The following is a 16,906-nucleotide window of genomic DNA, read 5'->3' on the forward strand; positions in this document are numbered from 1 at the left end:
TAGGATGGGCACCTGGCCATAGAAAACTTGCCTCAATAAATTCTCTCTGACTGTGCTAGCATGGAAAAGAGGATATTGAAATGACAATGACGATAATGATATAAAAACAATGAATTTCTGCATAGTTTTCTTGAATCAAATTTCAATCACAAGGTAATGTTGATCATGAGACTCTTGCCAGAAGTGCCATACAGTGAGAATGAACCTGAAACCACATTGTTGTGAATCAAAATTCTTAACCACACAATCATGTCTTTTAAGGATACATGTATACACACACACACACACACACACACACACACACAAATTCACATAGGTTCATAAGCACAGATAATTATGAATTTATCATTAACTCATCCAACAATATGATTTTCTGCAAGTGACCCGACTTATATTTGGTTACACTGATTGTTTAATTTACATAAAGAAAAAAAAAAAAGATTATGTTAGGGAAAATTTATTAAATTAGTCAAATAAAGTGGGTTTGAAATTACTAGCCAGAATCCAGATGTTTACTGGAGAAGAATGTGTAATATCAATTATAATTTAAATTGTATTTTGGTAGGGGAAAACAAAAAGAGGAAAACAAGATATCAACAAAAAATATATATGTGCCTTGTCACTTGAAGCAGCTCTGATATGGATAAATTGAAAGTATGTCATTTTAGATGGTTTAAAATTGTAAATACTTTTTTCGTTTGTTTATTTATTGATTGTTCCTTGTTTTTTTAAAAAAATAGAATTTATCAGCAAATGAGCTGGATATCTAATCCATAACGAGACTATAACACTTTTTAAAATGGTGCTTCCCAAACCAGAGCTGCTGACAGTCTTTCATATCATGGAAGATTGCTTAGATCTCGCTTGGGTGGTGGTCCTTTTGGTTGTTCCTTTGGTTTGTTTTTTTCTTCAAACATCAGTATCCTAAAAAAAAAGAGAAAGAAAGAAAATAGTTATGGTTTATAACTCATGAATGCAAAAGTTATTTGTTTGAATGTGTCTGGTATTCTGTACATAATGTTTTGTGTCATTGATACTATCATTCAGTTGTGACAGTTGATGTTTAGAAGCATTTGTTAGATCTGCTTAAATGGTTTTTCTGTGTGCAGAAAAGATTATCAACAAAAAAATAATTTTAACATAAGACAGACAAATAAGAAGTATCTCATTAAAGACTTCCCTGTTTAGTTGGTTACTTAGCATTTTGTATTTCAAACTCTATGTGAGTTTGTCAGTACATATTCAGTTCATGTGATTTGTCACTGATCTAAGTGAGTAATGTTTTAGGAAAGTGATGAGTATTTTGAAGAAATATCTCTTTAAGTAGTATCCACACTACCTGTCTTTCCCCATAGCCACCAAACAGAGAAAAACTACAAGACCAACCTTATGAAAGGAAATTAGAGGGACAATATTTGCAAGGACCTATCTGACAGCAGTTTACGTCCTATACAGAATTCCAAATTTGTTGCATTGGTACTTAAACAATGGCTGAGTGCATAAACAATACTTTCAAGTCATTTACAACAAAGTTAGTATTAAACTACAAGAATGATGTAGACATTTCCAATGTTTGTTTACTTTTTACAGATAGATACTTCATGGTCTATTTCTAACTGAGGATTTCAACCTAGTTTTCACCTCATCTTAGTTTCTGCTTATCTAAGTGTCAAGATTAAACCAGACCAGAAGCATTTTAATGAAACTATTAATTGAGAAACATATACTCGTCTACATGGACAGAGTTGTACAGTCAACTGGTTTATCACAGATAATCTTTGCTCTAGTAAATACTTTATTCTCTGAGTTTGGAAAGCAACACTTGTTTCCTAGTACAATATCTGTACATATGTGCACTACCATCAAATATTCCAGTACAAGTCAGATGCTTTAATATGTTCAGTTTCTGTCGAAATAATGAAAACATTAAACTTGTTGAAATAAGAATGTACTCTCTAATCGATATGACTTGTGACATTTTCTCTGAATATAAACAATTAAATTTAAGGAGACTTATGGTGATATGTATCAGCAAGAATCATCTGTTGTAAAAGAAAAAGAAATGTGATATATTCAGATGCTGAAAATGTTCTCCCCACAGAGCAACCTAACTTACTTCCTAACTCTCATTTATCTAGTTGAAATTCCACTGAAATTATTCAAATGATCTAAATTAATTACAAGTATGTAATTTCATAGGCAGACACTCTCGCTAGGACTGTTTAGAACGGTAAAAATGACATATATATATATATATATATATATATATATATATATAGCAAGGGAGATAACTACAAAAAAAGCGGCTAACATCTCGGCAATCCTTCGATATAACTCGACAAAACAAAAACAAACACTTGACTGTTTCCGTGACAACTCGACAATTCGCTTCAGATATCTTGGTGACCTCCATGACAGCTGCTGGAGGAGAAGAAAGCTAATGGGTTGTGTGTGCGTGCTTGTTCTTGTCTGTGTGTGCTTGTTCTTGTCTGTGTGTGTGTGTATGTGTTTGTTCTTGTCTGTGTGTCTATGTGTGTGAATGTAAACAGAACCAGCACACACAGAGACAAGCATAAGCATGCACACACAGAGATACACAGACAAGAACAATCACTCACACATGCACACACACAGAGAAGAACAAGCATGCACACATGCACATACACAGACAAGAACAAGTACGCACACACAGAGGTCACAGCAGCTGTCACGGAGGTCACGAAGATATCCGAAGTGAATTGTCGAGTTGTCACGGAAACAGCCGAGTGTTTGCTTTGGTTTTGTCGAGTTATATCGAAGGATTGCCAACATCTCTCTAAGTAGTTCACTAGAGACACTCTTAATCTTCTCAACTGTATGGAAAAAGCTTTGCTGAGGAGATCCAACATGACCGAGTTCATTGTTTTCACCTATTAACTTTAGAAATCAGATCCTTTCCAATCTGCTTTTTTTTGTCCGATCAATTCTTCTAATTAGTTATCTTCATTGCTTATTGTTTTTAGATTTTAGAGGGTGTTTTTGTCTCCCCTAGACATTGTTCAAATTACCATATTTTAACACGTATAAGGAACCTCCTTTTTTTTGTCAAAAATTAGGTTAAAAAAATATGGGAGTACCTTATAGATGGATAGTATTATAATCCCTTACAAAACCTTTTTTCCAAATTTTAAGCCCCCAAATTTAGGGAGTTCCTTATACACGTTAAAATACGGTAATTACATTTCTGCTGAAAGCAAGTGTAAACCTAACACATTCTACTGTGTATTGTCCTAGATAATTATTTCTAGAGTGACATAAATGTGCTCATTTCTGACGACTACATTCAAGATGAATGCCAAATTCTTAGCAAATGCTCTGGCCACAACCACCACCACCACCACTCAAGTGACCCAACTGCTCACACTCTGCTATTAGTTGAAGTAAAAATAATTTAAAACAGGAACAAATTAGTCTGATAGATTTGAATGGAATTTGTTGAGCAAACCAGATGATGTTGGCTATTTGTCTTTCCACAGCCTTCTGTCTTTGCAAAGAGTCTCAGATGTTTGCTAAAGTGAACTTTTAATCTTACTAACGAGAGCTTACACATCTTGCACCTAAAATTATCACTGAAAAAGAACTATGTCCCAATAATCTGAAAAACAAGTTAACAGAGACCTTTAGATATCTTGATTAAGGATGAAGCTTAGCAGCATTTCTTCCAGTTCTGCATTCCAATTCCATTGAGATCAGCTATGCCTTTTATCGTTTTGGGATCAATAAAATAAGTATTAGTCAAGTGCTAGGGTCAATGTAATTAACTTCCCCATCACCTCAAAAAGAAAAAATTGCTGGCCCTGTGCCAAGATTTGAAACCATTATTATTATTATTATTATTATTATTTAAGACATTGCACATCATCCAATATTGTGATGTTGATTGAAGATATTGTGTCTACCGCGGGTTTGTACTGTCTGTCAAGTCACAACAACCTCAGACAGACAGTACTTTATGCAATATGCATGCAGTTCTAAGTAATACCAATTTTTGCAATACACCTAGATTGTAGGGTATTTCTAAAGTTTCCAGATGGTTCTTCAGATTGGGTAGTATTGAACCCAATGCTCTGATGACAACAGGGACAACCTTTATGTTTGACTCTTGTAGCTGCCACATCTTGGCAATCTCAATTCTCAAGTCACCATATTTATCAATCTTTTCTCTTTCTTTCATGATAATATGTTGATCCCCTTGCACTGACATGTTGATTATTAGGGACTCTCATTTGTCCCTCCTAAAGGTTACTATATCCAGCTTTTGATGCTCTAACATCTTGTCTGTCTGGAAGTCAAAGTCTCAGAGAATTTTTGCCTTCCCCTTTTCATTCATTACCTTCTCTGGTGTATGTTGGTACCAAGCATCCGGTACCTTGTATCCATATTTCCAGGATAATAATAATAATAATATTATTATTAAGGCGGCAAGCTGGCAGAATCATTAGCCTGCCAGGCAAAATGCTTAGTGGTATTTCATCCAACCTTAGATTCTGAGTTCAAATTCCACCGGGGTTGACTTTGCCTTTCATCTTGTCAGGGTTGATAAAATAAGTACCAGTTGAGTACTGAGACTGATGTAATCAACTATTCTCCTCCCTGAAATTTCAGGCCTTGTGCCTATATTAGAAAGGATTATTATTATTATTATTATTATTATTATTATTATTATTTACTCATTGCAAGTATATGAAATAGCTAAACATTTCAGCCTACTTTCATCTCATCAGCGAGAATATTCTAAAATCAAGTGGATATAAACTGAAATGATCCTAACACTAATGAATCGCACATCAGGAAAGAGGTGTATGAAGATATGCATCAATCTGTGTGGTGTACAGTGAAGTCGTTATTTCTGTTGGTAGAATCACTTGATAAATGCTTTTAATTATCTGTCAAATGGGCCATTCTAGTTAGTAACCATTTAATTCAAAATCCAATCTATGGGTATAAAATCATCAAAATTTTATTGTACCACGTAGCAAGGTCATGGCTAATCAAATAACAGAGCAAATGCAAAAAGTACAGAAATACAGAGGCAAAATTGACTTTCTACACATAAAAAAATTAAAAGATAAAAATTCTGAAGCATATCTTGACAAGTTGCACAATCTGTGTAAACAAAATGCTCATACAAATAGTGAGGTTTGTTTCCAATTCATTGTAAACCTGTAGCTATGTGTAGGCTGATTGTTGTTCAACAGACAAGAGCATTTTTATCTGGCTTGGAAACAGATAAGGGTTGACAACAGGAAGGGCATCTGATCATAGAAAAATCTGCTACAAGACACTCTTCCAGGTAAGCATGGAAAAATGGACATTAAAACAATGATGAGATGATGGTGGTATATTGGCTTATCAATGTGTGTGTATGTATACATGTATGTATGAATGTAATGTGTGTGTGTGTGTGTGTTTATGTGTGTATAAATATCATTTTATGTCTGTTTTCCATGCTGGCATGGGTTGGGTGGTCATTACAATTACAGTTAGATTTATAGAGAACCATTATCTTCATAGGCAAATGGGTGGTCCATATCTTGTTCGAATATTTTATTTTTGGTTTTGTTTCAATGGTTGAATGTCCTTCCTATCACTGACTGTTTTACAGAGTGTTTCAAGTACATCTTATCATGATACAACAGCACTAAAGAGACTCCTTGACCCAATACTTTCTCTACTTATTTGTCAACCACTCTATAGAGTTTGCTGGATGCATTTTATCATGGCAACATCCCGAGAAGGGCAGATTTGTAGACTATAAGAGTAAAAAGTACTCACTACACACCTGATGTGTACATGCACTCAAGAAAGCATTAAGAAATTAAATAGGGGAGAGAGCAATGACAGGAGAAAAACCAGGTTGGATGAGTGAAAGAGAAGAAGAATGTGATAGAAGAAATAGAGTGAATGGGATGAGAGAGGAAGAGAAGTTGTAGAATCATATGAGAAAGTGATGAAGACATGACTTAAAGAAGTGGCTATTGGGAAAATGAACAATAAGGAGATGAAAGAATGTCAAAAATATGAATGTGGTTTAGCAAATATACACTTGATAGAATACACACACACACACACACAATATACTTAAAGGATTGTTGGTTATAGTCGATCAGAGAATGACCATTGGTTTGGCACCAATAAAGTTCCTAGCAGTATAGATGACTTATCAGACTTGTTGGCTAACCAAGACTTTTTCCTACCTTCAATTGTAGAGAGGTTATGTGCCTCTAGCCAACAAGTTTGATGAGTCACCTACACTGCTAAGAACTTTATAGGTGCAAAATCAATGGTCACTTTCTGACTAGCCATAACCAAAAACCCTTTAAGTATTACCGCTCTACAGCTTTAGAGTGTGCTTCTTTTCAGATTTATGAACTACTAGCCAATATATATTCCATGTTGGCAGAGCCTTAGGATTGCAAGGAGGCACCATATAAAACTCTGAGTTGTTTTCATTGCATGAAACTAGTAGTAGCTCATAAAAATATATATATTGTGTTCATTAAATAATATATCTATATACATTTTCAAAATGTAACCACATGTGAATCGTTGGTGATTTTTTTCCTTCATCTTCCTTTCCTCTTGGACTTTCCTCCGTCTCCTGTTTCTGACCAAAAGCTTTGCTTGAAATGTAAAACCACCTTTCTTTCCTTCCCTGAGCATCTGCTAATACTTTGCATGTACCACATCCTCGCATTGTTGTTTTTTTTTCTTGTGTTTGTTCTTCATTATTTTGGATTTACTATTTTATATATATATATATATATATATATATATATATATATATATATATATATATTATTTGTTTTTACATGATCGAACGCCAGCCTCATCACTGTTGTAAGTAGTTATTTCAACTTTATATTTTCTGACGCGACTCTCTCTCTTTCTCTATCACTTTTTCCCCCTCTCGTTTTTCCTCTGTTACTACTACGTATCTCTCTTTACCCCTCTCGTTCTTCCTTCTGTTACTACTATATCTCTCTCTTTCCCCCCTCGTACTTCCTTCTGCTACTACTGTATTCCTCTCTTTCTCTCGTTGCTCACCTATTTTTCTACTTCCTCCCTTTGTTTCTCCCTCTACCACTCTCTCTCTCTCCCTTACCCCTGCATGGTCACATGCTTCCGGTCACTAATCCTTTTCTTCCTTGGCTACCGCTGAGCAAACATGAGAACTTACTTTGTCCCCACTTTCAAGTTCATGCCTCACAGCGTTCATATACACATAATTTTTCATGTCTGGCCGCATAGCCTTTTCCATTTGTTTTCCTGTCTTGTTTTTTGTCTGCCACTACATTCCTCCATGGCACAGGTTTAATTTGTGTATACAAATTTAATTTGCAGTCCATGGGAAGAGCCGTTTTAACGATGTGTCCTGCCCAACTCTTCGAAACGCTGGTGTTAAAACGGGGGTAGCTGATGAAGGAAAATGTTCTCTATGTGGCTTGTGTGTTTTCTGTACTCTGGTTATTATTATTTTCTTGTCTACATTTTGTTTGCAATGTCCTGTACCCAGATATGCGCCTATATATACAGGTAGACATAGGTATGCACATACCTGTACATATATATGCATATACTCATTTATTATTTGTTTTTACATGACCGAACGCCAGCGTCATCATTGTTGTAAGTGGTTATTTCAACTTTATATTTTCTGACGCGACTCTATCTCTTTCTCTATCACTTTTTCCCCCTCTCGTTCTTCCTCTGTTACTACTACGTATCTCTCTTTACCCCTCTCATTCTTCCTTGTTACTACTATATCTCTCTCTTTCCCCCCTCGTACTTCCTTCTGCTACTACTATATTCCTCTCTTCCTCTCTATCTCTCGTTGCTCACCTATTCTTCTACTTCCTCCCTTTGTTTCTCCCTCTACCACTCTCTCTCTCTCTCTCTCCCTTACCCCTGCATGGTCACATGCTTCCGGTCACTAATCCTTTTCTTCCTTGGCTATCGCCGAGCAAACACGCGAACTTACTTTGTCCCCACTTTCAAGTTCGTGCCTCACAGCGTTCATATACACATAATTTTTCATGTCTGGCCGCATAGCCTTTTCCGTTTGTTTTCCTGTCTTGTTTTTTGTCTGCCACTACATTCCTCCATGGCACAGGTTTAATTTGTGTATACAAATTTAATTTGCGGTCCATGGGAAGAGCTGTTTTAACGATGCGTCCTGCCCAACTCTTCGAAACGCCGGTGTTAAAACGGGGGTAGCTGATGAAGGAAAATGTTCTCTATGTGGCTTGTGTGTTTTCTGTACTCTGGTTATTATTATTTTCTTGTCTACGTTTTGTTTGCAATGTCCTGTACCCAGATATGCACCTATATATACAGGTAGACGTAGGTATGCACATACCTGTACGTATATATGCATATACTCATTTATTATTTGTTTTTATATATATATATATATATATATATATATATTTTACAAGAAAACTTAATGAAACATGAAATAGTTGGAGTAAAGAGATAAGTCTACTTGAACAATATATTACAGATTTAAACATTTGAAAGTACTCCCCATAAAACAAAACATATCTAAAGAAAAACACCATATTTAGAAGTATGGATGAAACTTTATTTCTGGATGTCTAAGTGTGACACTTACTATCAGCAGGTTTTTACTAGCAACAGCTTGTTGTAAAGCAAATTACTGTTATATACTTGAATAAACCAGAGCAGGTCAACAGCGGAAGACAACACATCATATTTAATGAAATCTCTAAATTTTTGTCTGTTTGCTAGGTCTTTGAGCTTCCATAATCTTCTTTTCCAGATTGGTTTATTTCTCTGAGTCTTTCTAGCTCTTATTCTGAAGTTACAAACCAGTAACTTTGGACAGCATCACCATGGATTCCAGGGAGTGCATGGGAGCTATGGTTTTGGACCTAGAAATGAGGAGGGAACAAAACTGTTGGAGTTCTGTGATGCAAATGATCTCATGATCTGCAACACTAACTTCAAAAAACCAGCCAGCCACCTAATGACTTATCAGTCTAGTGATCACATAAACCAGATTGACTGCCTCCTCACCAGGCAACGAGATAGATGGATGCTTGAAAATGCAAAGTCTTTCTCATGTGAAGAGTGTACAACCCAACGTAAGTTTCTAGTTAGTGACTTCAGAATTAGAGTTAGAAAGACTTGGAGAAATAAACTAATCTGGAAAAGAAGACTATGGAAGCTCAAAGACCCAGAAAATATCTATTGCAAATATACAAATTAGGGATTTGTTTTAATTTAATCTAATATTTTTATTTTGAAAATTAATATTAGGGGCAGACTATGAGCAAGATGGTTAGATAAAATCCATTGTCTCAGTTTGTAACATTTGGGAATGTAGCAGGAAGTTTCAATGACGGTTGCTTCTGATAGGCCCCTATGAAGGAAGTGCTGAGGACTCTACTTGTATGACCCTTTTCGAAACAGTAGCTAACAAAAATAAAAGGATGGATGGGTGGACATGTATACATTTAACTTGTATTCATTCATCATGATTTTGAAGAAAGTAAAATTATATTTATTGTACTTAAGTAACGTTATGTAATATAGGTTACAGTGGCTAAAATATATTTCCACCATTATGTCACAAACTGTTATGTGATTGGTAACAACCTCAGGTATAAATAAATACTTAGTTGCTTTGAAAATAGAAGAAATATTATAATTCATTCTAAGATATTTTAAAATAAAAATAAATGTGAAATTGAACAGAATGAATGTTCCTAATTCTACTTCATGTTTGTTAATGTTTATCTTTTCCCCACATTAGCATGGGTTAAGCAAATATATTAAAGCATTGTTTTATGTCCAGATGCACTTACTGTCACTAACCCTTATGTGCTTTCAAATAAGAAGTCTCTTATTCCATTTATCTTTGAATGTGTTGAGTCAGCAGATGATCTGTTGTCAAGAGAAAGAACACCAATAGAGAAGTGCAAATATAAACACACATACACATTTACAACAGGCTTCTCTCAGTTTCCTATGAACAAATCCACTTTTGTTGGCCTATGGCTATAGCAGAAGACATTTACATCCTCCACAACACATCCTTGTTATGTAATTCATAACCACTCTTATACAAATCACCATATATAAGTGTGTGTGTGTGTGTGTGTGTGTGTGTGTGTTGATACTAGCATTAACAGCCTTATACATACTGAATCTTCATGCAAAACCTTATGCTGCGTTTGTCAGTTTCTATAAAGGATATATTATGGGGTGAGTTGTAAGCTTCCATGTCCAACTCATAATATGGATAGCCATATGGAAATTACTTGTCTGGTTTCTAACTCAAAATTTACCTGGTTTTGGTTGACCTGCTTCCCATAGTTCAACCAAATAATTTGGCCCATAGAGATTTATCATCAGCCAGATATTTACTTTTTTCTATGACCCCTGTATAGTTTATCATTGTGCTGCATCATTAATTTTCTATTTTTCTATGTACAGAATTCTATAGCATTTAGTTGGGCTTTCTTCTCATATCTTTGAAGTAATCGCAGAACAACCCAAGATGAGGTATTTTTCTACCCAGTCGAGGAACAGAAACCACAATCTCGTGATGCATCCTTGACACACTACATACACAAAAAAATAGACCACTCAACACATTTCATGTGGTTTATTTGTAATAATAGTTTGACTCACAATTACTTTTCTTGAAGTTTCACACATAGGTAAGTAAAAAGAAAAAAAAAACTATCTGATTGGGATTTATTTCAGATTTATTAAACTTCAAGTAATGCAATTCTGTAAATGTGATTGTTGTTTCCAAATATCTTCATTGGCACTACTTGAGTAAAATTGGTGCCATTGTTTACAACCTCCAGAAAACAAATATGGTTTCAGCAGCTTCATCAGTTTCTCAGTTTCAAAATGAAATAAAGATATATTTCTTGAAAAACAGGTAAGGGTTGGTAACAGTCTTGGAAAAAATTACCAGCATGGAAAAACAGATGTAAAAGCAAATGGTGATGATACATATACATATGTAAGAACATACACACATATATAAGCATCTGTCTGTGTGTGTATATATACACAGCATACACAGAGTTTCCTTTAAAGGAATAGAAAAAGCACCAACAAAATTTCAGCATGTCCTCCCTTAAAAAATGTAGGGTGTGATCTGAGTGAGATTTTATTGTTGACTTTAATGAAACCAATTTTATCATAGCTTCAATGATATAAACAAATGCTACATTCACACAGGATAATCCTAGTCACAAAAATATTAGCAAACTTCTAAGCAAAGACTCACAACACCTCTAATGTTAAACCTTATAATAAATGTGTTATATATAGTTTGAAAGATGATTAATAAAAAGATAATTATTTACTTTTAAAAAAAAATAGGTTGAAGATTTGTTGTACATTTTCTTTTCTGATTGTATAATTCCTTGTAGCATTTATATCCAATCATTATTAACATGTTTGCTTCTGAACATCTCTATGTTTGAGGAACATTTTCAGAATAAAATGGCCAAATCTTTTGTTAAAATTTTTGGTGCCATTGCATCTCCATGTGGTTTTTATTGGATATTTCTTCACTATGCGATTCAAATTATTATACTACATTTTCTTCATTTATTTCATTAAATCCAATTTGATGTGCCAACCCAACAATCCCTTGAATCTGTACAAAAGTACAGACTCCTCAAAGCACAAGAAGTCTGCAATGAAACCTGGATAAATTTTACTCAAGACAAGATTTATTGTGTTTGTTTTAACTTTCTGCCTGTGTCAAATTTCCAGTAGCACTCATCATATAGTAACCACACCATGTTTGGTAGATTTAGCTTCTTGGAACTTGATAAATCTAGTTTCATGGAACTTGATCAATTGTTTAAAAGTGTTGCACCATAAAATGTAGGCTTTGAATATCACAATAAGCCACTGGTCCATAGGTTAAATCAAGTTGGTTGTGTTTAGAAGCAGAAAAACTACTTGAACATTATCTGTTAGGTCATCCAGATTAGATTGATAACCAAGAGCATTGTCCATGAGAAGCAAGGCATTTTTTTTTTCAAGGTTCTTAACCTGACACTATTCTTTGACAGTTGGGCAGAAACATGAAGCAAATCAATCCTGGAACAATGTTCTGGTGATGAAATTTAAAGTAGTTTTCATAGCCACTAGTGTCTTAGTGGTTTGAACTTAGATATCCTCAGATATTAACATCAAGTAGGTCAGTCAACCAGTGCTTGGAAGCCTTGAAAGCTGGTGCAGTGTTTTTCCTTTTTTTTTTTTTTTAGAAATGTAAGTTTGTCTTGGCATTTGTTTTCAAAACAAGCTAGACTCAATCAATGTTTAAAATTTGTTGTGGATGTATAACCCTTCGTTAATAATATTTTTCAATAAGCCTGGGAATGCAATTGACAAGAGTGGACTCACCTATTGTCTGTATGATAAGCAATTCTGAGTGATTCTTGAAACAATTAAACCAATCCTGACTTGTTACAAAGTTTTTACCTTCAACACTAGAATCCTGTTTTTACTTCAGGTCAAATGAAATTAAAAGTTTTCATTTGTATGTGAGAGAGAGAGAGAGAGAGAGAGAGAGAGAGAGAGAGAGAGAGAGAGAGAGAGAGAGAGAGAGAGAGAGAGAGAGAGAGAGAGAGAGTTATATTAATGCCTATTCTTCATTCACATGTTCAAAACTTTTCCATATTTTCTATGACACAAGATCCACTCCTTGTTAATATTGTACAAACTAAAGGCATCGCAAAAGCTTCAACTTTTTCAATATTACAGCAAATTGTTTATACAGTTGTAGGCCAAGAGATTTTCCAATACATTATATAGTTCACTGTCCATCATTGACTCTTTGTAACATTTCTAATATAGTCAGTCATGTTAGATTTCTCCTGTTTTAACAAGGTGACAATGTATATTGCAACAGGGATGAATAGGTGAATCAAGGAATTGATGTTTCCAAAGCAAAACTGTAAGGAATACCTTTTACCACCACTCAATTCAAAAGTAAAAATGTGGCTAGTTTTGAAGATGGCAGACTTCATATAGTTTGCCACTCAACTACTTTCTTTTAATATATGCACACCTGCTTGTCTCTTAAGTATCTGTCCTAATTTAATATAATTTTTTATTTAATACAATGTCCAGAAGAAAGGCAACTTGTTGAATGAAAACCTAAAAAGATACATCGTGTACTTAGCAAACAAAGAGTGTTGTGAGAATTTTGAGTGAATTAATAAATATTGGCTTCAAATCTTGGCACAAGGCCAATCAATTTGGGGGGAAGGGGTAAGTCGATTACATTGACCCCAGTATTCAACTGGTACTTATTTTATCAACTCCAAAAGGATAAAAGGCAAAGTTGACCTCAGCAGAATTTGAACTCTGAACATACAGATGAACGAAAAACTGTAAAGCATTTTGCCCAGCATGCTAACAATTCTGCCAGCTCACTGCTTTTTAAAATGATGCATAGCATAAGTCTCCCGTAGTGGAATTAGAACACAGAACATAAAGCTGCAAATTATTTTGCTCAACATACTAGCGGGTCTGCTAGCACACCACCCAAGTGAATTAATAAATATTGGTTTCAAATTTTGGCACGAGGCCAGCAAGTTCAAGAGAAGGAGTAACTCCACCTGGTACTTATTTTATTGATCCTGAAAGGAAGAAAGGCAAGTCGCATTTATCTCAGTGGCATTTATCTCAGAACATAAAGACAGACAAAATGTTATACATTTTGCTTGGCATGCTAACAATTCTGCCAGCTTACCACCTTTGAATTAATAAATATTAAAAATACTCTGATTTAGAATGTATTGATTTATGTCTATCAAATATATTTATTCCTTGTTTTCCTTGTTTATTTTATATTTTAAGTGTTATTGTACATAAAAGGAGTTACATCTCAATGGAATAAACAACAAAATTGTATCTTCAGTGACAAACATGAAATAAAAGATTTGAATGATTAGGATATCTTGCATTGTTAAATATTTACTTTAATGAAAGAGAGAAAGAAAAAGAAAATCTGACAGAAAATTATTAATACACACACTTTAAAAATTGCTATTTTACAGTTTTCAGTTATATTTCATTTTCATTAATGTTATAACAAACAAATTTGAAGTTAAATGAAAACTATTTTTAATTTGATGGAAGCAGAAGTTTAAAAAAAAAAAAATTTATGCCATATTTTTTTTTATACTAGATGAGCAAGACCATGAAGCAAATGACTATCCATGTGTAACTATTCAAACCAGTTAATGTACAGTCTCAGTACAGAGGGTAGAACTGTTCAACTCCAATGTCATGAATGTATACATGTATGTACATACGTATATATGTCTGTCTGCCATTATTTAATTTTACTTCAAGATTTCTTGCCAATAGAGAAAGGACCAGTTTCTAACCTAGATCTTTATTGGATTTTCTACATCAGCAAGGTATTTTCATATGATGTATGTATATGAGCAAATTTGTATGTTTTGTTTTATGTATGTATTCTCATGCATGTAGTTGCATATCTAGACATGGTCTTATATACTTAAATGTATGGATGCACCCCCCCATATATATATATATATATATATATATATATATATATATATATATATATATATATATATATATATATATTGGAGTCTGGACAGCTCCATGGCTGGCTAGCTCCTCTCAAACTGTTCAACCCAAGCCAGCATAGAAAATGGATATTAAATGATGATGATGATGATATATATGTATGTATGTATAATTTTGTTGTTTATTTTGAGGTACAAACACTGTAGCTTCTATGAATTTTTCCCCCAAATGCGGACATGAATAGTTGAACATGAAAAGTGGTAAGATATTTAATGATAAACATAAAAGATATTTATTTAAAAGTTAAAGCAAATATTGATTAGGGAAAATTTGTTTGTAGAACATGAAATGTAAGGATTTTGTTCTGTGATGAATATAACCATTACAAAAACATACATAAATGAAACCATGTCAATAAATAACTAAAATAAATTGAAGAGGAATGGAAACAAGAGAAGAATAAAAATGCAGATGAAGAGGGGGAAAAAAAGGAAGTTAGGGAAAAAGTGGAAGAGAGTTCTGTACTTTTATGCTTCACATTATCCCATTAACCAGGCAATTTCAGTTAAAAGGACAGTTGCAAGGAATCATAAAATTACAGGAAGGCAATAGAATTGATATTATTGATATCATAATTTTTACATGCAAGAAATTGTTTTTTGCAAGAACAGTTAATATTGAACAAATAAATTATGATACCTTTGTTCTATAGGGAAGTGAAAATAAATTAAAGAATATTGTAGGTATATTGACCTTCACATTTAAGATTTTCCTAGGTCTGTTTCCACACTTTAAGATAGTGAGGATGGCTATATACTGAATTTTAGCTGAAAAAGCACTAATGTTGGATGCCTCAGCATACTAATGAGAGACAGTTTTAAACATAGTATCATCTGTGAATAATGAAGGGATATACTTATTTGTATTAGAAACTAAATTATGAAGAATATTTTGTGGATCATTAAGAGTTCTTATTAACATAAATTGATGTCTCATTTTATTTCTGATTGGGTCTAAATCTATTAGTCTCTGCGTTTATGGTAATAATTTAATAATTATACTAAGGTTGCTGTATACTGCAGTCTGTAAGCATAAATAATTTTATCTTTCTTAAATTTATGGCCACTCTTGTTACATATGACCAAAAGCCCATTGTCCCTATAAAGGCCACTTTTTAAGCTAGGCAATTCTTTACACATAGTCTAAGATATAAATTCTGATAATCATACACAATTCAGCCACATCAAATGTACTCATGGGGGATATAAAAAAAAAAAAACTCAGCACCTTTTCTCTGAATCAAAATGGTGAACTGTCAAAAATAGTAGGCATTTTCTAGTGGCCCATAAACTTCTCTTCTGTCAATAACAATATTTTGTTGTTTCCTTCATAATGCTTTGATGAATTTCTCACTTACTTAAAAGTATTGCTTTGATTTAGTACATAAATATACTACAGATTGACAATAATTAAGATGATATATGAGCTGTAATATTTATGATTTTCTTTATTGACAGGAAAGAGGCTTCTGTCTAACACTGCCCCTTTCATAGCTTTTTTATGCATTATGGGTTAACTATAGAGTAAGTTATACATACGAACAATATATAATACATGAATACTGTAAAACAAAATAAGTTAAACCCAGTAAAAAAAGAACATCTTAACAGGAAGTAACTTAAAAAGCCTTTCATGCATGACACATCTAATTCATGCTTGTATATCAAAACTGTAGAACTTTTCCCAAGATCATGATTTAGAAACTGAGAGAATCTCCTAAATTTTAAATAATATCAAACAAATCTAATTTGCAAATCAATTCAGCCCAAAATATTGGCGATTAAATTAATGACAACAGATGGACTGAATTAAGATAATAAATGAAATCACTACAAAAGTAATAAACGTATCATTGACAATGGACAAAATATATAGCTGTAATAAAGAAAAAATTCAAGTTATAATATTTGCACATTAAAAAATATCTTATCAGGGCATTATCAGTAAAAATATGTGATGAAACAATGGAACTTAATTATCGAAAAAGTTGTATGTGTACAATGGAAAATGCAATTACAAAAGGCTTGGTGAAGTCACAAAGCCTCACACTATTTTGAATCCTCTGTCTTACTTGCTCTCCTCCCACTTTCACCCCTCGCTCTGTATCATTCTCCATTCACCATTATCAACACCATCACTTACTATTTGAGTTACTTCCCTTAACCCTTTAGCATTCTGATTATTCTGTCAAATGTAATGGTTATTTATTTACATTGCTTTGAATCATTCATGTATTATC

At 33.6% G+C, this 16,906-nt stretch overlaps 1 protein-coding gene across 5 annotated transcripts in view; it reads right to left on the bottom strand.

Moving 5' to 3' along the window:
* Positions 1-441: 441 nt before the first annotated feature.
* Positions 442-16,906, bottom strand: part of LOC106883271 (allograft inflammatory factor 1) — a 123,600-nt gene continuing 107,135 nt past the window's right edge. For all 5 annotated transcript variants that reach the window (XR_016245203.1, XM_014934217.3, XM_014934220.3 and 2 more), the window contains one exon: positions 442-924. Coding sequence is in view for 4 of the 5 variants with exons in the window: in XM_014934217.3 (XP_014789703.1) it covers positions 840-924 (85 nt within the window). In the remaining variant the exon portion in view is untranslated. The remainder of the gene's footprint in view (positions 925-16,906) is intronic.

This window comes from Octopus bimaculoides, chromosome 19 (assembly GCF_046866305.1).
Source record: "Octopus bimaculoides isolate indiv1 chromosome 19, ASM4686630v1, whole genome shotgun sequence".
Lineage (NCBI taxonomy): Eukaryota > Metazoa > Mollusca > Cephalopoda > Octopoda > Octopodidae > Octopus > Octopus bimaculoides.